The sequence below is a fragment of the Leuresthes tenuis genome, unplaced genomic scaffold (assembly GCF_036924035.1).
Source record: "Leuresthes tenuis unplaced genomic scaffold, fLeuTen1.0.hap1 SCAF_16, whole genome shotgun sequence".
In the NCBI taxonomy this organism is placed as follows: Eukaryota; Metazoa; Chordata; class Actinopteri; order Atheriniformes; family Atherinopsidae; genus Leuresthes; species Leuresthes tenuis.
Window position 1 is genome coordinate 32,364,331 of NW_027325370.1, and position 25,977 is coordinate 32,390,307.

Consider the following 25,977-nt stretch of genomic DNA (forward strand, 5'->3'; position numbering starts at 1 on the left):
TTCATTTTCATTTTCAACCAGAGGCAAACATAAGATAGGAGAGAGGAGTCAGAGGGGGGCAAAAAAAGATTTAAAGAGTGAAATAAAGAGGAGAGGAGAGGGAGAAAAAAAAAAACAGCCACCACACTATACTCGATGGAGAGTACAATGCAGGGCCGGGAAAAAAACCTCAGCAACATCAGAACAGTAAACATAAGCTCACCATCCAACATAGAACTCAAAACATAAGAAAACATTTGCTCGTTTCACACATAAAAACGCAAGAAGGCGTGGGATGGGGGTAAGTCCAGAGAGTTGCTACGTCTGGCTCTCAACCAATGTTTCAGTTCACAAGATGTCATGCACAGAGAAGAAGAAAATAAATCAAATGTAAATTGAACAGATTAATGTCTCTAAATTAGCCAGTTTTTGCTTTAGGAACCCATGTTTCTAGTGAATATTCAATCTTGAATGGGAAAGGAACCACAAAAACAACAAACCAATCCAATCAACCTAAAAGTTACCAGAGTCTCCAGAAGCAGGAGTCAAAGCATCTGGCTATTTTTATATTCCTCTTTCAACTTTATCATTCCAACAGGAGTGTGTTTCCACAGCTGCACTCCATCCTCACTACAGTATTTTAGTTTCCAGGTTCCCTCAGTTCCTTGCAAAATCATCACCTCTCCTTTCCTCACTTCATGCCACAAGTTTCATGTTCTTCAGGTTTTGTCAGGTCAGGTTTCTGCCTCTCATTTTTCCACAGCCATTTGTTTGTCTTTCCCACAGTTTAGATTGTTGTTATCCAGCTCAGCTGCGCCTATTGTTTTTTATTTAAATAAATCTGGTTTCTTTCTTTAATCTGCATCTGGGTCCTCTCTCCACCAAGTCACGCACAACCCCCATCTACCGGTTGTGACAGTGTGTAACCTTTTAAAGGAGACATATTTAAAGGTGACAAGTGTGTCACCCTTTTTTCACAAGGTGACACACTTAATTTAGGGTTTAGTGAAATGTCTGTAACATTCTTAGGTCAAAACATCACAGAGAGACATGAATTATATTCCTTAGAAAACAATCAATTTAAATTTATTTTTACTGCAATCCATTTTAGTGTGTGGTAACTTGGCTCAAATCCTGCCATCTTCTACAGGAAGTCTCTTATGTGAGATCTGTCTTGCAGCTTTAAGATACTATGCAAATGTAATTGTACACAAACTGGCATAATATGAATTGGGCATTTTTTAAATTGTTTTCTATTAAATTTGATTGGATTTTATTTGGATATTGGATTCTATTTTTGATTATAAGGAATTAGACAATAGTCAACTGGACTGTATCTTTAAGTGTGACATAATATGTCCATTTAATGACTTTTTTAACAATTTCACACAATTTTCAAAAGTCTTATTGAGAAGTATGAAACAGGCTTTGATCAAAATACCTGCTGGTTTAAGTAGAGTGGCACTTCTGAAACAATGTCAGTGACAGCATTCTGTTTGGAGAAGTTGAGACTGAGCGAGTTCTCAACCCCACCCATCAGGTGAGGTAAACAGCTAGAATTAATGTAATGCATGTGTGCCATTAATTACTGAATTTAAAAATTTTGTAAGTGATAACATAAAAAAATAATGTACTAAGAGACCAGAAACATGCTGATAATGTGACTGATGTTAATAATCGAGATCACTACACAGTATTCAGTGTTGTGATTAGACAGAGGAGAGGACCATATTCAAACAGCTGCAGGTTGTCTGAATTACAGTACGTAACCGTTAAACTAGAAAGCTTCAGTTAACAAAGAAATGTGCTAATAATAATGTTATTTAAAAAACTAAACAAAACAAGCATTTATTTCTCAGATTCTTCCATTTCCCTGCTCTGATCCCTGTTGTGATTGGGTGCTATATAAAAAAACTGAGTTTAATTTAACTGAAATACCTACTAAATAATTAAACATAGACTGTAACATAAATATTATGCTGTCATGAACCGTTGACACATTTTGTTTTGATTTCTGTCTTGTCTCGTCATTTCCGGTTTTATTTTGAAACTCTAACTTCCCTCTCGTTTCAGGTACCTTGCCCTTCCTCGTGTGTCAAGTTCCCAAAGTGTTTCCACCTGTTCCCCTTGGCTCCTCATGTGCTCAAATAGTCTGCGTCTCCCTTGTCTTGTGCCAGTGTGTTGTAACTCGCCACATTCCTCACTCTAGCGCCTTGAAAACCATAGTATTTCCCAGCTTGTATTCAAGAGCCTGCAGTCGAGCGATCCTCCTACAGAGCATTCCTTTGTTTGTAATCTTGTCTCATAGCTTTAGTTTAATTCGAGTAGTTTTCCATAACCTGATTTTGTTCCTCCGTTTTTGGAGTGATTTTGAGTTGTACCTTTTCATAGAAACCTCCATTAGAGGAGTGTTGCATCGAGTAATTATTTAAGTTTCATAGTTCCTCCACTAGTAGAGGGATTTTGTGTTTGAGTTTTAGAGGATCTTGTCACGCCTCCGTTAAAGGAGAGCTAGTATGATAGTACAACTAGAGCTAGTATAACTGTATGATAAGCATGCGAGTGAGTGAATGAATGTGTGTGTGTATGTACAGGATGTATGTAGATATGTATTCTGTGTACAATATGCGGCATTTTTGCTCCACAATTACACACCCATGAACATATCAACATCTGGCCATACTCAGGATCGAACTTTTCTAGTTGAAAGAACACCACTCCACCAGCTGTCAATAGAACAATTAGCAGTTCATTTGGTCATCTAATATATGATGCCAGACTTTAAAGTAGAGTGGAAATAATGTTACCAATTGTTAGCAATCAAAAGCAATTGCTGGTATGTTCAGTTCTCCAGTGGAGTCAGCCCTCAACTGTTGTTCCTAAGATCACATATTAACTTGTGTCTTATTGATAATGTGTCTTGTGTTTTCCTGTTTCTCTATGCATATCAGGTTCATAATTCTGTGTTCTGTGGTTTGTAATGTCCAAGTGCATTTTTAGACTCTTCAGCAGCAAAATTGTTAGTGGATCTATATTTCTTGTTGTTAAAATAGTTTTAAGCATTTTTGTTTCTCTTATGCTACTTAACTCCAGTGTTTGTTTGTTTTGTTTTTTTTTTTAAGTGTACAAAAGCATGACACCAAAACATCTCTGTTTTTATACGTCAAATATGAACATTTAATTTTTTTTATCGAGTTTTGGTCATATGTTTTTACACTTCAAGTCAATAAAGTTGTTAACCTATGAGTTACACTATCAATTCAGGGGATGAGCTATTTCATCCAATCTGTCGTCATTATTCATTACATTTCTCACCACACCATTCCTAACTGACACAGAAGATGTAGTAGCAGATGTTAGGGGCATCTAAACTTCAGTATTTCATGTACAGGTTTAATCCTCAATCTCAACAACAATGCTCCATTTGGCTCCTCTTACTTCCTGTCTTGGTGCTAAGATAGTTAAGCCCTACAAGAAAAATAACCAAGAATGTTTTATACTGTATTTTGATTATCAAAGTCCCTATAAAGGCACACAAATATCATACACAGCATTTTAAATCTATCAGATTATAATCTGAGCATCTGAAAATATGTGACATTGACCTGGTGCATAATTATTTGATACAATTGTTTGCAGGAAGTTTGATAAACCTGATAATTTTACTGAACTGAAAGTGAACTGAAATCAATCATTCATAAAGGCAGAATACAATATAAGAAAAGTCAGGCAGGAAACAAGATGAGCAGGGAGCAACAGGGAGGACGTAGAGTGTACAGGTCCTTAATATATGCAAATGACTCTGTGTATATGTTTCATAGAAACACAAAGTCACGTGACAACTGGCTATATTTGGTGTCTATACACACACACACACAAACGCACACCCACATACACAAACAGAGGCAGACACTCTGTTCTCAGCAGGGAAAGATTCATTTGCAGTTCAGAGTAAATGGCCTCATAATTCAACGTGGTCATTAGGAAGGAGGAAGGCACTGTCATTACCCTGTGGTTCACACGCAAACATACAAGAATACTCACTGTGTGACTAGTTCATAAGCGGGTGCAGAAACATTTTCAGACACGTTCTGTGGATGCTTTTTAATTCTAACATTAACAAATAATTTTTTCACAATTTTGAGTTTCATTATATCAATAAAATCACACTCATTAATGTGGTCAAGAAATTATGTTCACTATCGTATCTACTTACTGAAATAAACCCCTTCTTCATGTCCACCAGCACTGGTTGGGACAGAGGAAACCCCTTGCATTGGTGCCTGCCAGTTAAGTTATATAAATTAATTCAAGTACCTCTTGAAGAAGTAGGTAAAAAAAAAAAAGACAATTTTACGTTTCTCACATTTTCTGCTAAACTGTCATCTATACAACACCTCCTTTTAAAAATGTATCTGCATTTGGGAGATTAAAAACATTCAGTCTGTTGTAAATTATGACTTTGCTCTTAGGTTTATCTTTGTTTTTTAAGGAAGAATTATTGTTTGTGTGTCTTGAAAACAATGGTCTAACATTCAAATTGCAAAGCATGAAAATGCACGAGTCCTGAAACAGATACGTTCATATGTTGCATTGGGTGCAGATGGGTCCATAGCAACCTTTTGAGTAAGACATCATTAGTTATAGTTGAGCTGAAATGATTCAGCATATAATACAGATGTACAGATGCTACATTTTTTTCAACCGAACCGAACTACTGTTGTACTTGTCCGTTTATGTTACACAGACACTGATGCGTCTCTCTCCGAGATAACCCTTTGTGCAGCATAAAAACAAACTAATGAATAAACTGATTCATCAAGAAGGTGATTATTACTGTCACTGAATACAGATTATGCACTCATTCTACTTCACACACACACACACAGAAATATAAGATGAGATATACAGGGGATATGTAAAGGATATATCGGAAGATGTTTGTTTATTCCTTCTCTCTTTTGCCCTCACTTGTTTCTTTCATTTCATATTTTTTCTCCTCATCCTTTGTGTCCGACCTTTATCTGGATTTTTTATTTTATTGACCTTCCTCTATTTCTGTTTCCATCTGCTTCACTTCTATTTTCACTAAAACAAAAAACATTTTTACAAAAGGTGCATGAGGACACAGAGTTGTTTTTTTTACCTTTTTACCCAACCAAATTGGGTCCAAATAGGCCTTCACCTAATTTGGTGCCCTGCCATTATGACTGTAACTGAATAGACTTTAGTCCTCTGAATAGCTCAGTTATGAGAGGTCAAAATGGAGATGATTTTTGTTCTCTTCACAACTCCAAACACTCATAATCAGACCATCTGTGCTCAGCCTTTGAGACTGCACCTAATCTCTGAGCCAAAGTATGAATGTTTCAATTTATCCAGAGGGACCAAAAACAGCAGAGTGGACCGAACGACCACCATCCCCAAATGACCTCAAACTGCAACTGACATTTCAACAAGGAAAAATAAAAATTTATACCAAAGCTGAGAAATGTATATAATTTTTCTAAATGTGGGTAAGGAATTATCAGATAATGCCACATACACCATGGATATTGGAATTACAGTTTAGCCGAAGGGATGGAAATAATCGGCGAGTATTCTCAGAGGATAATGTATTGATGTGTGAGGTTATTTCTGAGTCTGTTTTAACGTACCCTGATACTTTCCCAAACATAACCATGTAGAATTTAATGCCTCATCTTAAACATGTTCTTAAAATGTGGCAAATTGGGAGGTTAGAGAGTCTAGCACTGGTTTCCCCAGTCCACAGTGTCTTTGGGCAAGACATTGAACCCCCATTCACCCTGATATGTTCATTGCTGTGTGAGGTAATAGAAGGAAAAACATCACAGGATGGGCTGCTATTAAACTATGTGTAAGTGTTGTGAGTGTGAGTGGGAGAATGGGACTTACAAGAAGAGCACTATTTCAATGCAGTCTATTTGAAAACGTTTAGATACTTATAATATATTTTATATACGTTAATAACTTAACAGTAGTGTTCAATGTCTGACTTTAATATTCTTCTTATTAGTAAACATAACCAAGAGGTTATAATGTCTAAAACAATCATGTTACAGCAACTGAATACTAAAATGGCATCTCAGAATAAAACTACTTTAAAACATTGATGGGTGGGAGTCGAACTGTGTGCTTGTTTTTATATACTTCATCATGAAAAAATACCAATGATTGTCAACATTAAATTAGATTTTCCTTTATTGGGGAAATGGGGAAATGGGGAAATTTACATTGTTACAGCAGCAAGCAAGAGACAAAAAGAAGAAAGACAACAAAGACATATAATAGCAGGTAATACCACCAGTATCAGCAGTTGTACATGGGCTCGTATAAAGAAAATTGCACATTGTTATTATACTATCATTATATACGGTGGTTATTATACAGTGGATGTTGCACATTAAGTACTACGCATTATTATTATTTCGATTTCACAGTTCCCAGTCCTTAAGTGCAAGTGTGTAGTCTACTGGGGGTAAGACCTGGTCGTTAAACAGTCTGACAGCAGCAGGAAGGAAGGACCTCTCCTTCACATACTTCGGGTGAAAGAGTCTGTCACTGAAGGAGCTGCTCAGTGCACTGATGGTGTCCTGCATGGGAGATATTGTCCATCATTGATGATAGCTTTGTGATCATCCTCCTCTCTTCCACCACCTGCACTGAGTCAAGGGGGAAACCCAAGACAGAGCTGGCCTTGTTGATCAGTTTGTCAAGTCTCTTCCTTTCAGTTGTGGAGATGCTACTGATCCAGCAGACCACTGAGGAGAAGATGGCTGATACCACAACAGTGTCAAAAAAGGTCCTGAGGAGTCCTTGATCAGTTCTCTGTATTCCCTGACATCGTCGTCAGTGATGAGGCTAACGATGGCAGAGTCGTCAGAGAGTCCAGCCGTCCCTCAGAAGCAGAGGCTGGATGGTGTTGAAAGCAATGGAGAAGTCAAAGAATGTGACTCTCACAGTGCTTCCAGGCCTCTCAAGGTGGGAGAGAGCTCTGAGCAGGAGGAAGATGATGGCGCCATCCACCCCAATGTTGGAGTGGTAGGCAAACTGCAACGGATCCATCGATGGTCCCACCAGAGTGTGGAGATGGACGAGGACCAGCCGATGATTCACACTGAGGATTTACACCAGTGAATTCACAACCAGTGTTGAAAATTGTTGTAAATTCACAACTAGTGTTGTAAAACCAGTGTTGTAAATTCACACCAGTGTTGTAAATTCACACCAGTGTTGTAAATTCACCCGTTCCCCGCCTCGGTCGGTCGTACAGACCACCTCCGCAAACATCTTCTCTGTCGCCTACACTTCAACATTTGCAATTTAAGCATTTGTTCTTCAATATTGATGAGCTCCAACTGCAAATACTGCTGCTCCACCTCGGTTGCCATTTTTTTTACTGTTGTTAACTGTGACAGGAAGAAGAAGCAAGGATTCGGCTATAACCCCTGAAACCACACAAACATACAGCCACACCCCCCTACCGGCATGGTGAACTGCAGAGAAACACGTTCTCTCGACGCAGAACTTCAAATGCTCAATGAAGACATCACGTCGATGACGTTCTGGAAGAGTATAAATCTAGCTTAACTGTGATCTGAGTGCTGTGTGAGAGTGAGTGGGGTTGGGGACACGGGGGGGTGTTGACAAGGGGGGCTGCAGCAGCAAGGACGACTGGGCTGGGGGAGGGTTAGGTGTCTGATCGAACCTGTTGAAGAATAGGTTCAGATCATTCACCCACTTCTGATCCCCCGCAGCCTGGGAGTCAGCTTCATGAAATAATATATTCCATTTTTGTGTCTATCTCAACTTTCACTGTGAGGCTAGGTATCAATAACATGTAGTAAGTAGATATGATTTACTAAAACGTGAAAACTTCCCACAAAAAAAGCCTTTCTAAACAAAGTCATGTTGAATATTGTAAAATGATATGTCCACTGTACTCCATTTTTTGTAGATTATCCTTTTTTTCCTTCTATATGAGGGGAAAAAAGAGGCAAATCAACCTATCATACAGGAAACATCAAGCAAAAAACAGCAACTGAGGGAAGATAACTATGTCCTCCACTGCACTTACTTCCTAAATCAAAAATACACTTTAAAAACAGCATTACCAGAACAGCAGAACCAAAGTGCTGAATAAATAGTACACAAAGCATTAAAAATTAACACAGAGGACATATAAAAAATGATATAAAACATAAAATGAGCTATCTCATGCTGGGCCAATGAAAAAAAGATGAGTTTTAAGAAAAGATTTAAAAATACACAATGAAGAGGCCTGTCTAAGGTGACGTAGCAGCGAGTTCCAAATCCTAATTACTGCCACAGAAAAAGCTCTGTCCCCTCTGAGCTTCCTGCAAGGTTTGTGGCAGGTTGACAGAATGATATTTGACAAATGTTTTCTTTTAGCAGTTACCTGATAGCAATGCCAACAGTTGTTTCATACAGCCACGACTCAGACTTGGCTTTAGGCAACCTGGATGTCAATGGAGCCACAGCATTTAATAGAGTTTGGCAGGAAGAATGTAACCAAGAACTAAGCTCATCTGTATTGTGACACATAATCTCAGACATGGCACTTTTTTGATTGAAGAGGTTAGTGAACCGGACAGCAGTGGAAGGGTTAATGATACGAACTCACTGAAGAGGAGCACAAGATTTAAAAATGTTTCCATGAAAGACAATATAAAACAACACAGGCATATGGTCTGAAAACACAGCGTCACAGATCTTCAAACTGGAGGCAGACAAGCCAAAAGATAAAACAACACTACAACAGTAGCCAAGCTGGAAGGTGCCAGAGTTTTCACAAAGCTGGACACAACATCAGGCTTCTGGCAGGTACCACTCCATAAAGACTTGATGCTGTTGACCATGTTCATTACAGCAGAAGGCTGATACTACTTCAAACGTCTGCCCTTTGGTATTTCGTCAGCTCCCGAGAGGATACCTAAGTGGCCTGGACTTCACCTGAAGAACTGATCACAAGCCACTCATAACACTCCTGAAGTCCAGACCACCGGATGACCTCCGGATCATCAAGGATCATCATATTCAGACTCAGGCTGCTCAGGTTCCCTTTCAGTATTATCCACGTCCCAGGTAAAAACCTAATAACAGCTGATGCTTGTCCAGAGTGCCACTTCCAGCCACAGCCACAGAGGCAGAGCAAGACCTGGAAAAGGAGTCCAAAGCTTACCTGGACAGCATTGTAGAAAGCCTGCCAGCCACACCAACAAAGCTGGAACAGATTAAGACTGCACAAACCTCAGACAACGTATGCAAACGTCTCAATCGATACATTGCAAAGAGCTGGCCTGATCACAGATGAGCTGTGCATGAGCAGCTACTACCTTACTAGCCTGAAAGGTCAGTCCTGCATGATGGAGGAGGACTGCTTATGAAATGTGAGAGGCTCATAATCCCTGAAAGCATGAGACCTGACATCCTGCACAAACTACACCAAGGACATCAGGGTGTTAACAAAGACAGATTCATTCCGCACTGCTGGTGGCAAGGAGTGGGAGTGGCAAAGCTGACACAACAAATCTGGGCCAATAATAGTCACCAAACAGGCGTTGATGGCCTCCAGCGAGCACCAGCAGGGAACAAAATTCAGTCATTCAGTAGTCATTTAATGAGGCAACAGGAAAAACCACCAAGGTCTTCAGTTTGGCCAATCTTACACTACGCTTACCCCAGTGGCGGTGATGTCTCCTCCAGGAACATGGCACAGATAAGCGGGTATCTCAGACAGAAAGGGGGGGCAAAGTTATCCAACCATCCTTATCCATCCATTTTCTATACCAACAGTCTGTTAATCGGGTAGCGGGTGGAGCTGGAGCCTATCCCAGGAGTCATCGGACGAAAGGCGGGGTACACAGGTCAGGTCGCCAGTCCATCGCAACCATGCACACTCACACTCACTCCTACAGGGAGAACATGCAAACTCCACACAGAAAGGCCCCAGGCAGGGATCGAACCTGGAACCCTCTTGCTGTGAGGTGACGGTGCTAACCACCACACCACCGCGCAGCCTCCAACCATCTTTATAATACTCCAAAACATTTCTGGCAGAAAAACATAGATCCAGTAGAGTATGGCGATACTACACCAACAGAGAGTTGCTGTTGTAAATGACAGTTGACAGGAAAAACACGAACACAGAGTTTTCCATGACAGAAGGCAGGCCACACACATCTTGATATATGACTAATATAGAGAGCAATGATATATGGAGATTGAAATGAAAAACAGCAACATCCAAACTTGTTTTGACTTCTCATGTAGTCAGTATGCACCTCTTAATTGGCTCAGTTGTGTCCCTCTCTCCTCTCCATGGACTGTAAATGTACACTTCATATTTTTCTTCTGTGGCTGCCTCTGTCTCACGCTATTCTCTGGTCTCTGCTTCATTCGTTTTCTTTTCCTTTGAAATAGGTTGAAAATGCTATATTAAGAGTTTCATTAGGAAAACAAACACCCCTCTTAATTTCTTTAAGATAACACTGTACAGAACTATTCTAACTGAGTGACTTGAACATATCATAGATTTACTCCACCGAAGCAGAAGATGGTGCTCGCACACCCCTGTGGATCAGTAGCCTATAGCAGTTTCTTTTCAAGCTCTACCTAGCGCGAGTCAGAAATAAAATGGTGTTGACTTGATTAAGACGCTAATCCAACGTGTCTCCTCATTGAGCCACAGCCAGTGGACCACATATTTTCCCACTTTCCCACTCCTAAACTTGAACATTATCACCTTTTTTTCTGAATAATTAGATTTAACTATTTTCATTACTTTTTGTTAAAGGCTTTGTTACTTGTTCACACTTTTAGTGCTTTACACACACAAACAAATATATGTATACAAACCAATTTAAAATAGTGAAAGCATCTTAGTAAATATGAAACTAGTAAATGTGAAATTAGTAGTAGCAGAAGCTTTTTTTTATGTGGGAGCCAGGCATTTGTGAAAAGACACCTCTAGAGCTACACTTTAGAGTAAACTGATTATTATGTGATAGCGTAACCAGCAAACAGACTTAAAAGCTAAAAACTGTTAAAGAGGAATTTTGCTGTAAAATATTTCTATGTGAAAGTTTTGAATTATTTCAGCTTTGTTTTCAGGAAAACATGTTTTCTTCCCACTGCTTGCCAAGCGCTAAACTGTATTCTTCAGCTTTCAGTTAGAGGGATGTATAGATCTAAGATATATGATTGGAGGTTTGGCAATGGTGTTGTAATGGTAACTGACTTACTAAATTTACTTTCAGGAATAGGATATTTTCTCATTCTGATTTTCTGTGCTGGTGATACAGCTGGGATTTCTTCATCTTCAGTAATGCCTTGGAAGTCCTCAAACTGTCATTTGACCAACATTGTCTGTGAAAAGTGAATGCAACTTCCTGAATGTGGACATACTTTGTTATTTTCTAGCCATAGTTTCAGAGCAAAATAGGGAATCACTTTGTTGGTCAATAACATAATAAAAAAAGTAACCATTTCCCAATAAAGTCTGAAAAATGCATGATTATTAAAATATATATGAGTGAGGTTAGGGATTATAGTAATACGTGGTTAGGTTTAAAGTTTATATAACAGTTACATGATAATGCCATCATACAGCCTAAACGCCTCCAAATACAAAATGAGCAATAAAAAAATTTGACCATGCCTTCATTGTGACTGAGTTTCTTCACAAACGGGGCTGAGATAGTGCCTTACTTGAAACAGAAGATGCCACTGACACTTTCAGAGTGCAATTGTACCATGTATCGTTGTATTGATTGTATAATTAGATTTTTTTTTCTCCAAGGGTTGATACTATTTTGATGCAGGGGGCTGAAAAAGACGGACGATGTACTAAACTGCACAACGTGGATCAGACTGTTGTTATGGAAACAGAGCCCTATTTTCAAGCAGTCACCCCCCCACACACACACACACACACACACACACACACACCCGAACACTCACACACACACACACACACACACACACACACACACACACACACACACACCCTCTTCAGATGGAACATCATCGGGAAACCCCTATTTGTTTACCTGAACGCTATGCTAGGGATCCAACTTCTTGCCATTAATTTCTAATTCTCTCTCTCTCCATTCTGGCCCGGCCCATGAGTGGGGAGCAGCAGAGTGGGCCAGAGACTCTTATATCTGCAACTCTGTTTCTGAAGAGCTAGCCCGGACTTTCGATCCAGCTAAACCTATAAAAGAGGCGGCTCTGCAACTATCAAGACTCTCACAAGGCAACAGGTCAGTATAAGGCTATTCAATTGAGTTTTGTACGTTGGCTGCAGCCAGTGATTGGAATGAGACTGCCCTGTTTGACATGTTTTACGCTGGTCTGGCAGATAGAATAAAGGATGAGATGGCTGCGAGAAAGCTTCCTAAATCGTTTAACAGCTTAATCGAGATGACCATCAACATCGATCGCAGCATGAGGGAGAGAGTGAGAGAGCAAATCAATATGCTCTGACCTAACGATTTCCGTGCTTCACCCTGGTTCAAATCCCACAGTTCCCCAGGTACCAGTTGCTCCAGACCGATCCCAGAAACCGGTCGGCCCACTCCCCATCCCGAAACTTCTTTCCCGGAACCAATGGGACATACACACACCTGATACCAGAGGAGAGGAGCGACAAATTTTCAGAAAACCTTTGTTTGTATTGTGGAGGCCTAGGCCACCGTGCCATGACCTGCCCAGTAAAAGGCAGGGCTCAACAGTCCGAAGGGGGTTACTGTTGAGCCCAGCCAGAACTCCATCGGTCAACGCCCGACCACTTACCACCGTCTTACTGCATCTTCCAGGCCTCACTCACTCACTCTCTGTTTTCATTGATTCTGGAGCTGACACTGAAATCATTGATGAATAGTTAGCCATGTCTCTAAAGATCCCATGTTCAAATCTGCAAAACCCTATTCAGGTCACTGCTCTTGATAATCATATAATTCACCCCTGTACTAAGAAGACCATGACTTTATCCTTATCCATTGATAATCATGGAGAAGACCTAGCATTTCACATAATCAACTCCCCACAGCATCCCCTGGTCCTGGGTGCCACCTGGCTAAGCAAATACAATCCACACATTGATTGGAATACTGGCAGGATATTGGGTTGGGGGTGAACTGTTTAACCACCTGTCTCCATGCTGCCTCTTCTCTGCCCACAAATGCCCCATCAAACAAGAGGATGAATACCCAGATCTCACTGGAGTTCCAGCTAAATATCTAAACCTGAAAAAGGTTTTGAGTAAGACCAAGGGTAAGGCCACGTCACTACCTCATCACAGACCATATGATTGTGGTATTGTATTGACCTACTCCCAGAAATGACCCCACGTGGTCTTCTCTACTCTCTGTCAACTCCTGAGAGAGAGGCCATGAAGAAGTATTTGGATGAAGCCCTGGTTACTGGTCTGGTCTGCCCATCCTCCTCACCAGAAGGAGCAGGGTTTTTCTTCGTAAGAAGGATGGTGGTCTCCTCCCGTGTATTGATAATAGGGGTTTGAACAACATTACTATTAAAAACTGATACCCGCTTCCACTCGTCTCCTCCGCCTTTGATTTGGTACAAGAGTCAGTCATTTTCACTAAACTTGATCTCTTTAATGCATATCATTTAGTCAGAATCAGAGAGGAAGATGAGTGGAAAACTGCCTTCAACACACCCGTTGGTTATTTTGAATATCTGGTAATGCCGTTTGGATGAGTGGTGCCATTGGCTGGAGGGAGCTGAGCATCCCTTCGTTGTTTTAACAGATCAAAAGGACCTTGAGTATCTCAGCACTGCTAAAAGGTTAAACTCTCGCCAAGCCAGGTAAGCTTTATTCTTTAATCCTTTAAATTTTTCTTTGTCTCATAGGCCTGGGTCTCAGAAATGCAAAGCTGATGCTATGTCCTGACGATTTGAACCTCCAGAAACTGAGCCTGAACCGGACTACATTCTGCCCACGACCACACGACTTGGGCTAATTAACACTGAGACCTAGGTCCTCCATGCTCATGCTCCAGTTTCCTCAGCATGTCCACCTGATCACCTCTATGTCCCTGACTATCTGCGCTCGGATGTTTTGAAGTGATGCCACTCCTCCCGCCTCTCATGTCACCCTGAGGTGGCCCGCACTCGGTTTCTTGTCCAGCAACGGTTCTGGTGGCCTTCATGAAGAGTGGACATAAAGGAGTTTGTGTCTGCATGTCCTGACTGTGCCCGGGCAAAACCTACACGCGGTCGTCCTTCTGGTCTCCTCCATCCTCTGTCTGTCCCTCACATTCCCTGGTCCCACATCTCCACAGACTTTGTTACTGGTCTCCCCTCATCTAAAGGTAATATCACCATCTTCATTCTTCAACCAGTTTTCTAAAATGGTTAATTTCCCTCTGCCTAAGCTCCTCATGGTCCAGGAATGTGGTCTGGGTGGAATATGCTCATAACTCATTGCCATCGACCGCTACAGGGTTATCTCTGTTTCTGGTGGTTTATAAACATCAGATCGCTCTGTTTGAGATCCAGAAGAAGGAGTCATCTGTCCCATCTGCTCAAGTCTCCTTCAGGCGTTATCACGTGGCCTGGAGGAGAGCTCGTACTGCTCTGCTAAGATCTGTTTCTGTCTATGAAAGATGTGCTAACAAGCGACGTTCTCCTGCCTCTGCATACCGCCCAGGTCAACGGGCTTGGCTCTCCTCGTCAGACATTCCTCTTAAAGGGAACTGTAAAACTGTTGCATAGGTTCATTGGTCCTTTCCCCATTTCCAAGGTCATCAACCCTGTGTCAGTCCGTCTATGGCTCCCCAGACCACTTCGGGTTCACCCCACCTTACATGTCCCCTGGATTAAGCCAGAAGTTGTGAGTGCTCTCGTGCCCTCCTCCAGACCCCTGGCAATCAACACTAATCATTCATATACAGGTTTACAGCTCTTGCCTGCTGACAGACTGGGCTAGTTTCTTGCAAGTTTACCCTTCAGCCTTGACCTCTGTCTAATCTAGTGTTACTGGACCCTGGACCTGTTTTTGATCGACTCTGTAAGTTTTTTAATCTGTTTGTCTGCCCTGTCTTGACCTTTTTTCTGCTCCTCGGATTTTGCCTTTGGATTATACCTTTTGGATTGAATATTTGGATATTGCTGTAACCTTTGGACCTGACCTTGGACCGGACCTGGATTTGATTCTTGTTTGGTCCCTGAACTTGTTAATGAATCAATTTTTTCTCTTCAGTGTAGATTTGGACTCCTGTGCTTTCTTAATAATTCTGTGTTTGGATAAAAGAACTTTGGCTCCCCAGTACTGGGAACCCCTCCTTTGCCACCTACCTGCACCAATAAACCTTTTTGAACTCACCTTCTCTGTCCGTTATCTTTGAGCCCTAATACCACCCAATTGTTACTTTAGTGACTTGAATGCTTTTATATATATATATATATATATATATAATTTGATCTAATATTTTAGTTTGAAATAATTCACAACATTGCCAATTAAAGTATCATATATTTCTTGTTTCTGTTTATAATCCATAATCCCACAAAAATCCTTTCACACAGAAATGTCTGAGTTTCACTATAAAAGGAAATATGGATGGTGAAGCAGTGAGGATGATTTTGGAGTCGTCTCGCTTCCACACAGAAGAAAAAAAAAAGTAAACACCAAGTTTATCCAAACAGCAAGAAGAGCTTCACTAGCTCATGATACAGATTTGGACTTATTCCAATCATTACCAAGTGTGTTTCAGAATGTCAGTGATCCAGTTCAATAGTCTGCTTCGAATTCTGGTAAAGACACACAGTAAAGAATGGGCCACCAATTTCCCTGTAGCCTCTACATTATTGTCCATTAAGTGCTTGTCAGAGGTCATTTTGGATAATGATGTTTTTCGTACAGTGGCTCTGAGCTGTAAGATAACTCATGATACATTTGACTTAGATAAGAAAAAAAAAAACACAGAACCTGTTCCAAAAACTCGATGACAGATAGAAGCTTCCAAAGTCAGTGTGTAAATGTAATTGACATGTGACTTTGTATTTATTTTTTTAACTTTCAGCAGTATCAGTTGCAAAATACAAACTTTGTGCTGAAAGACCTTAGCTTTGATTAATTTAGTTAAAGCTTTAAAGCAGATTTGGCAATTAAACATGTATACAAAAGGACTGACAGATATTAAAAGACTTTTTTTTTTAAAGATTTTTTTGAAAATGTATCCATCCCTTAACAACACCTGCTTATCTTTTTAAAGTGTCACATGAGACTGGAGTCGATCCCTGCTGACTGGGAGAGAGAGGCTAACACAGACAACCATAAACATTCACAACAAATACGTCAGTCAGTTTGCTTTGCAGTTCTTTGAACAGTGATGTGAAAAAGAAAATTATGAAAAAGATTAACTTATTTGACTAATTTCTGATTAACCTTCTTGTAAACCTGTGAGGCAGAGAACATATTTAGTAATATGTTTGCTGGGTAAAAGGCTAGTGAGATTAGAGGCCTGCAGAGTTGTTCTTATCTGATCATATAATTTTGTGGAAACAGACCTTTTAATCTAACTTGACAGTGAACATGGTTACATACATGTCTGAGTAGAGCTGTTGTTACAGCTCGGACGTTCCATAACTGGACCACTATTCTTGTCCAAGTGTTTGCAAGAGCACCATAAAATTATTGGCTGAAATACATAAGATGCTGCAATGCTGTGGACTGTGATGTCTAGAAGAAATGTAAAAGAGATTTTTCATGTCAGAATCAAGAAAACATTGTGTCTTTCAAAACCTATATGGATTGTCCTTCTAAAGTTCAAAACTTCATACATTTCTGAGCATCTTTTCAAACTGAGACCATGAATATGACATTTTTTTTAAAAAACGTATCAGTGTATGTTGACCAGGTGACAATATATCCATGAAAAGTAAGAGGGGTGTTCAATATGAAAATGCAAGAATATCACACAGATTTGGGAAATTGACACTGAGCAGTGAATATGTTCTCGTGGTGGACTAAAACTACACACTCACTTCTATATAGACTGTGGATTGTAGATTGCTTGTTTTATCTTTAACTGAAATTAATCCAGAAGCAGGAGTACAGGCATAGACAAATCTGATATTCCAGATACATCCCAGAAAAACAGGCACACAGGTGCAGATCCTATGCAATCTCATGACAGATCAAAAAACACACACACTGGTAAAAATATGCAGCATTATCACAATTAAGGCTCAAAAGTTGTCGTTTCTACACTTTCCTTCCTCCACTGCGATGCTGCTTCTGATGTATTAGTAACGTTTCAGCAGTCAACATTTCTACTCCCATTGCGGTGAGATGAAAGTCACAACATTAGGATGCCCACAGTTGCCACTCTTGGCCCTATACAAAAATGCTATGTAAGAGAAAAATCAGGGGTTGGTGGGTAGTGTTAAACCCTAGACCATCAAGCAATCTTTGGTTCGGAATCTTTTCTGCAGTCCTTTTACTTTAATTCATTCAAATTAAAATTAATTCAAGAATACTTTATTTATCCTAAAGGGATATTATATTATATTGCTGCAGTATTAGATTAAAACAAATAAAATAGGAATCAAGAAAAACAAACGTGGAAAGTTGAAGTGTAGCAGAGAGGAAGGTGTAGTAGAAATCTTCAGAAGTCAGAAGAAGGTTGAGGTGTTTTAGGAACTTGGCAACAATTTTGCTGATGAAAGCACATGCAGCACTCACAGGTAACACAGGTTAATTCACTCAGTAGAACACATGGACAAGAACTCACAACCAACATCATATGCATATACGTACATATATTTATATGGATAGGTTAGGACTGTCAAACGTGTTAATAACAAGTTAACAAAGTTCCTCTTAACGCCACTATTTTTTTTGACGCAAGATGAACGTGGGCACGTTGTGTAAAAATCCATATATATATATATATATATATATATATATATATATACATATGTGAGGCAACATGTCCCAATACAAAAAAAAATAACAAAACTTCATCACAAAAATGTTTAAACCTGGATTGTGGAACTACTATGTATTGACAGTATTGACAAATAATCCCATGTCATAATTTCAATTGAGGCTAGACAGTCATATCTTACATTGCTTAGTTGATATGGAAAGATATAAAGTGTCTCAATAAACACTTACTGAGCTTTATCAGTGAAAAACAACATGGTCTCTTTCACACACAGAGATACCCACACACAGCCTCCTTGCATCATATTTCTAAACAAATATCAGTCAGTTTATAATTGCTTCACTCAAATCTAATCAAATCTGAAATAGTGACACCATCAGGCCAGTCTGGTTCTATGAAATAATGTATTAATAACATGCCAAGTCATGCCATGTGTCACTCCTAAATAGTTGGTGTTTTTTGCATATCACTGCATGCTAAGGAATGACGCCCTGCCCTTTTCTACAACCCCTACCCTTGGCATGTCATTTTCTTCTACAACTGTAAAGCTAAAAGGGTGCTTAAAGATGTGCTTAATGTCTCTCAGGCACCATCATTAGACCAGATTGAGACCTGAATAGAATCACAGATCACAGAGTGAATAACTCCCTAATGACAATGAGTCATTTAACAATAATATGCTCATGTGCAGTGCTACCAAACTTGACACAACAAAAAGTGAGCACAACACAGCTGCATCTGTATAAGTTACAGATGCACCAGAAAAAAACAGCTTTCAATAAAACCTCACACTAAGCAGCCTTCTAAAAGTGATGGATTTTTTATTTTAAATAAGAGACAACAATCTAGGCACAGGGAGCTCCAGGCAAGGGCACTGGGTAAAAGGGGCTTAGGGACCACTGCTGCTCCCCCAACTTTAAGGCCATGATAACGATTTGAAAGGTTTGTACAAAAAAATAGCTTTTAATGCTTCAACCAATTTTTAAATAACATGAAAGTATTTAAGAAAATATCCTTAAAATTAGTATAATTTCATGCTGATTTGTCTCTGTCCTGAGAAGCTTGTTAACTAACTCTGTGTTTGCAAACTAACTTCCCACCAACTTCAGGATCAGTTCTCTGAAAAGGATGTAAAAAATGTGTTGGAATCAATGCTTTTTCAGCTTTCTTACGTGTTTCTTACCTCATAACTTGTAAAAATGTATATAAAAGATCTTCATTTTATTTGCTAAATGATGTAAATGATTGCCATGGTTGATACCAAATACTTTTCTTTTAAAGAATGTAATGTTTTCTGTACAAATAATTCAGCACTAAGATTGACAGTACATGTTGACGGGGGATTGAACCTAGGACAAATTAAGTCAGACATGGCAACTGAAGTAACAATGAGCTGGAGTTGGAAACTGAATAATCTTAACATCTAAAACAGCAAAACTGTTAAGTGGTCTTTATTTTGTTTAGACTGGATTATTTATAAATCTATATTTCAATATAGTTATTACTAAATTATTGTAATTATATCATTCCTTGTTTAGATCGCAGGAGATGGTCACATTTGTTTGAAAAGCTGTTTCAATAAACAAATTATATTCCTCTTACCTTATGATGACATACATGACCAGAAAGTTTCCCACGAGGCCAATGACACAGACAATCATGTAGACAACTACGATGGTGACCTTCACTCCTGTTGGCAGTAAGGCATCAGTCTCATTGTAGATACTGCTGAAGTTGTTGTGGAAAAGCGATTCATTAAAGAGCTGTAGGTCAGCCAGCAGGAAGTCATCTGGGAACTCCATTTCTGACCAAAATAAAATGGACTTTCCAACCAATCGACCGCCACAGGGTTATCTCTGTTTCTGGTGGTCAGAACCAGAGAAAACAAGAAACGTTGTTAAATCAAGTGAATCAATGACCTGTTCAAAGTATATAATCTCATTCACATTAAAATTGTAGACCTTCCAGTTTAATCTCACGCCATCACTTGTAAAAGTTGCATTTTTCCACAGTAACAGAAAAACAGTAATGTCACAATAAAAGTTAAAAATTGCATGTTTTATGTTGTCTATTGTTTAGAACCCTAACCATGTATTTCATCATACAATATGAACCAGTCACTGGTGCCAGAGAAGTAGAAAAGTGAAAAAGTGAAAAAAATTAGCTGAAACTAAAATGTTGGTTCAGATGGGGCTCAGTTGCAGTCCGTTACATGACTCCTCCCTTCTTTAGAATTCTTTTTGTGTATATTATAAAGGACAAACAGAAGTTTGTGACAGTTTCACAGAAAGTAAAAACATGACATGACTTTTTAAGAGTTTTTCATATTACAAGGTGAACAAAGCTGTGGTTCATCTTAGGCAAAAGGATCCATACTGAAAATAGTCCTTCTATGGCATCTCACCAAACACGGTGTGCCAAGATTTATTTTTTTTGGTTGTCCATTGTAAGTTTTACCACATAACAGAGGTTAACTGATACTTGTTGATACTGCCTCAGCTGAGGTTCCAAATGAGTCAAGGTAGTTGAATACAATGACATGAAAAACAGCAGACTAATTATACATAAAAACTCATCACCTGCGGGCCAAAATAACAATGTCTTTGCAGCAGCTCACACACTTGTTTTATAAAATTGTTTGAAAGTCAGACACACAATTTGTAACATCAATCCATCATCAACAGTCACTTATACACAAGGGCAACAGTCTGAGCAGAGATCTTTAGACATTCATCTTCTTCCGCTTCTTCCAGCTCTTCAAGAGGAACAGAGACATTCCAAAGGCAGCCAAGAGATTACATTTCTCCAGTAAATCCTGGATCTGCCCCAAGGCCTTCTCATGATAGAACATTTTCTAAACATTTCCCCAGGCAGACATCAAGTAATTGACATCCAGCTGGTTCCATTCAATGCAGAGGGAGGGCAGAAACACTATTCTGAACCTCTCCCACATAACATAGCTACTCACCTAAGGGTGAGCCCAGCCACCATTCAGAAAAAGCACATTTCCACCCCTTGTATTTGCAAAATTATTTTTTCAGTTATTACTTACAGCTATGACCACAGGTGAGAGTTTGAACATAGACCAACAGCTTTACCTTTTAATACTCCTCAATATTCAGTTGATAAGGATAAAATAATTTCATAAATTAATAAAATATAATACACACGTGCAGGAGAAATGTGTAACTTTTTACACAGACCCAGCAGCTTCACATGATCCAGTGATGAATAGCTGATTGCGCCCTCATCAAGGGAATATTGTCTGTGGTGGAAAATAAAGTAGGGAGGAGCTGGTACAAATGGAGTGATAATGTAGTAATATTGTATTGTAAAATATTGTACAGACCTGTAATAGATAGGAAAGCTGTTTGATGTACAAGAGGCAGGTGGAGTCGCTAAGTTGGAAGGACAAAACATTACATTACAGACTGTCTCTCTGACATATCAACATGGATGAAAGCCCATCACCTCCAACTTAACCCAACTCCCAAAAACTGAACTGCTTGTCTTCCCAGCCAAACCAACCACACACCACAGCATCTGCATCCAAACTGAATCCCTATCTCTTGCTCCATCAAAGGTTGCTAGAAACTTGGGTGTAATGATTGATGACCAACTAACCTTCAAAGATCACGTTACCTCGGTTGCTCGTTCATGCCGCTTTGCATTACTAAACATAAGAAAGATCAGACCATACCTAACCCAACATGCCCCCCAGCTCCTGGTGCAGGCCATGGTCATCTCCCGCCTTGACTACTGCAATGTTCTCCTAACTGGTCTCCCAGCCTGTGCTGTGAAACCTCTGCAGATGGTCCAGAACGCGGCGGCGCATCTGGTCTTCGATCAGCCTAAAAGAGCACACGTCACCCCTCTGTTCATTGAACTCCACTGGCTACCCTTAGCCGCCCGCATCAAATTCAAGTCACTGATGTTAACCTACAAAGTGCTTAATGGAACGGCTCCCATCTACTTGAATGCTCTTGCAAAGGCTTATGTCACAACTCGGTCCCTCCGTTCGTCCCAGGATTGTCGTCTAGCAGCTCCTACACCACGCCTCAGACAATCCAAACTCTTTTCATGTGTTGTCCCACGATGGTGGAATGACCTACCGAGCGCTACCAGAACAGGGGCGTCCCTGTCTATCTTCAAGAAACTCTTGAAAACCCAGCTCTTCAGAGCGCACCTCCTATCCTAGCACCTACCTTGTACTTACCTACCCCCTCTATCTTTGCACTTTATCTTTCTGCACTTCCTTCTATGCCTGCACCCTATCTCTACTCTGTCACCTCTGACAGAGTCGGACGAGTGGGTTCCTTCTATGTAGTTTATTGTTAGCTTTTTATATAGCTTGTTATATCTTCATTTGTAAGTCGCTTTGGAGAAAAGCGTCTGCTAAATACATAAACATAAACATAAACATACATTTTAGCAAAAATTCACTCTACGCACATGTAGTGACTTCTGGGTCAGGCAATGACCCAGGCCAAGGAGAAAACATGCAATACATTACTAAATTCAGGTGTTCCAATCACTTCCATGACCACAGGTGTATAAATTCACTTTTAGGAGCTCAGTGAATTCCAGTGTGGTACCGTGATAGGATGCCATCTGTGCAATAAATCCAGTCAAGAAATTAAATATTCCACAGTCAACTGTCAGCGGTATTATAACAAAGTGGAAGCGATTGGGAATGACAGAAACTCAGCCACGAAGTGGTAGGCCACGTAAAATGACAGAGTGGGGTCAGCAGATACTGAGGCGCATAGTGAGCAGAGGTCACCAACTTTCTGCAGAGTCAATGGCTACAGACCTCCAAACTTCATGTGGCCTTCAGATTAGCTCAAGAATAGTGCGTAGAGAGCTTCGTGGAATGGGTTTCCATGGTTGAGCAGCTGCATCCAAGCCATACATCACCAAGTGCAATGCAAAGCGTCGGATGCAGTGGTGTAAAGCATGCTGCCACTGAACTCTAGAGCAGTGGAGACGCGTTATCTGGAGGGACGAATCACGTTTCTCCATCTGGCAATCTGATGGAGGAGTCTGGGTTTGGTCGTTGCCAGGGGAACGGTACTTGTCTGACTGCACTGTGCCAAGTGGTGGAGGGGGGATTATGGTGTGGAGTTGTTTCTCAGGAGCTGGGCTTGGCCCCTTAGTTACAGTGAAAGGAACTCTGAATGCTTCAGCACACCAAGAGATTTTGGACCATTTTATCCTTCCATAGCCCCTTCCTGTTCCAACATGACTGCACCAGTGCACAAAGCAAGGTCCATAAAGACATGGATGAGCCAGTTTGGTGTGGAAGAACTTGACTGGCCTGCACAGAGTCCTAACCTCAACCTGATAGAACACCTTTGAGATGAATTAGAGCAGAGACTGCGAGCCAGGCCTTCTGTCCAACATCAGTGTCTGACCTCACAAATGTGCTTCTTGAAGAATGGTCAAAAATTCCCATAAACACATGTGATGGTAAATTTTATGTCTCAGAACTAACAGACTCTCCGATCCACATTAACCATTTGTATCACCCAGGCACGCCAATTGTTTTAAACTATTTGTCTCTTAATTGATACCCAGACAAGATAAATGTTTTAACCTCCTGTTTCTGAATTATCATCAAGACCACATCCTGCATCCACCCCGGGAGGTGTGGTTACACACCTAAAGAACAAAATCCCCTTCTCAGGTATAAATGTTTCAGCTTTCCTTTGTCCTGGGTCTTTCTCCACCATAAACGCTGAATGGTGTGGATTGACCTCTCCTGCAGAAGAAAAATAAACAGCCAGCAGAAAAAAAGAGGTCTCTATTTAATTTCTCATCAGAGGTATTAGGAAGGAAGCGAAAAAACTTCCACAACAATTTGGTGTCAGAAGTGGGGTCCCATGAGCAACCATTCAGGACAAGCACGTAAATTGAAAGGCCCTCCTGGAACGAAATAGATAATTTCCAGCTTCCGAACCTGGAATTATTTATGAGACAGGGGGGCTAACCGGAAACATCCTGGATCATTGCCACCAGGATTTCACGAACATAATTCAGCGAAATTCTTTTGACGAGTCCTGAAATATTGACTTTTGAAATTTGGACTTCAATTAGGCAACCTTTTCATTTTTCATGATTTCCACAGTTGGGGATAAAAGTTTCAATTCTTTAAATGTATAGACAATTGAGCTCGGATTCCCAATAGGGGCATGCCTTAGTTTAAAGAATATAGAAAAGTTAGAAGAAAAACTGAAGAAAAAAGAACAAGAAATGAGAAGAAAAAACAAAATTTCTGTAAAGAAATTAGAAATTATGTAGGTTCAAAAAGATCATTACCCCAGTTCAGACTGACTCTGCTGATGATCTTTTGTAAGTTTTTTTATCTATTCACTTTTATTTTTTCATTGATATTATTTTCTCTCCTCTAAAGAACTGCCATGATGATACATTTTGAAATCTGCGTGAAATAGCGCATCGGAATCTTAAGTTGTGACAACTTATTTCGGCCAGCAGAAAAACAGAGGTCTCTATTTCATTTCTCATCAGAGGTATTAGGAAGGAAGCGAAAAAACTTCCACAACACACACTCCTAAAGCTTGTGGAAAGCTTGCCCAGAAGAGTTGAAGCTGTTATAGCTGCAAAGGGTGGGCCGACGTCATATTAAACCCTATGGATTAAGAATGGGAAGTCACTTAAGTTCACATGCATGTGAAGGCAGATGAGTGAACACTTTTGGCAACAGTGTATCAACCATTTGGGGCTGGAATGTGTTATCAACCAAACCTCACATTTTGGACACTGAACAGTCTGCCAGAAGGCTAGCATTTCCCTTTGACCTATCATCCTTGGAAGAAGAAAAGGAGTAAACTTTTGGCCAAGACCAAGGATTTATAGTCTCTGGTCAACTTAACACGCACACAGACACAAACACACACACACACACAGTTCAAGATGAAAGGCATATAGCCCCCTATCCACAGACACAGGGAAACACTGGGTTGGGGCGGTGGGTGACTGGAGAAGTTTTCCAGAGCCTCAAGAGTCAATAGCCTTTGTTTCGCCATAATTTTATGTATGTTTTTAAAACTCATGCAACAATACTTTGTACCAGCATACCACAGAAAATTAAAATTAATCTTGAGGAATAGAGTGACAAGGCTGTACGATAAAGAATGAAGGAATTTGAAAAACTTTTTATATGGAACAGCTTTGTCATCTACTGATTACATTATATATAGTATATTGTTATAGAGTATAAATGGATAATCATGCTGTTGGAAGTACCAAAAACTATCGTTCTATAAGCATGCATTACAACACTTAAGTGGTTTATTATTAGTGGTTTAGTGAATTATAAACTTTTCTTTTTGATGATGTTTTCTTTCTGTAATCCTTTTGGGTTTCTTCCTTTCAAAAGATGAAACTGTGCCTTATTGTTCTAGGCTAGTCTAGGGGGGGAAGGGAGTAACATGATTCTAGACAGGGAACATAAGGAGACAGCCTTAGTACCTTTTTTATAATGTTCTTTTCAGATTGTAGTTTAAAAACAGAAAGGCACAATATCTTCAGGGTGAGCCAAGGCCAACACAACAAAAACAACTGTAAATCAAAAGCATTACTGACTAAACCATAAAGGAAAGGAAAATATATAAACTCCTATATGAACTCCTAACTTCGGGAGAAAATGGATAAAAACAACAGAAATGGCAGCCCTCCATGACAAGGCCAGAATGAACAAAAAATTCAAAAAGGAAAAGACTAAGATTAATTAAAGATTACAAAAGATTAATATACTGTTACAGCCTGGCTAACTGGCTGCAACATGACGGGAGACAGACATGAGGTGGTGGGCTAGAGAACTTAATTCATTTAAACATTCAGTGGGTCTACATGATGAGATTAAGTCGATTACAGCTATAGTTGTGTTATGCTCCTTATCTGAGCAAGGGTAATTATCCTTTGTTACATGGCGGTGAATGTATCGAATCACTGGCACAAAGCATGCAATACCACAGTAGATAAGTGGCGCTGTACCCATTTCAACTATCGCTAATAG

At 39.9% G+C, this 25,977-nt stretch overlaps 1 protein-coding gene across 1 annotated transcript in view; it reads right to left on the reverse strand.

Annotated features, from left to right (window-relative positions):
• The window catches only part of oprl1 (opiate receptor-like 1), a 122,699-nt gene that overhangs the window by 86,712 nt on the left and 10,010 nt on the right, over positions 1–25,977 (reverse strand). The window contains exon 2 of the mRNA XM_072367564.1: positions 19,542–19,801. Coding sequence (XP_072223665.1) covers positions 19,542–19,741 — 200 coding nt within the window. The 5' untranslated portion in view covers positions 19,742–19,801. The remainder of the gene's footprint in view (positions 1–19,541; positions 19,802–25,977) is intronic.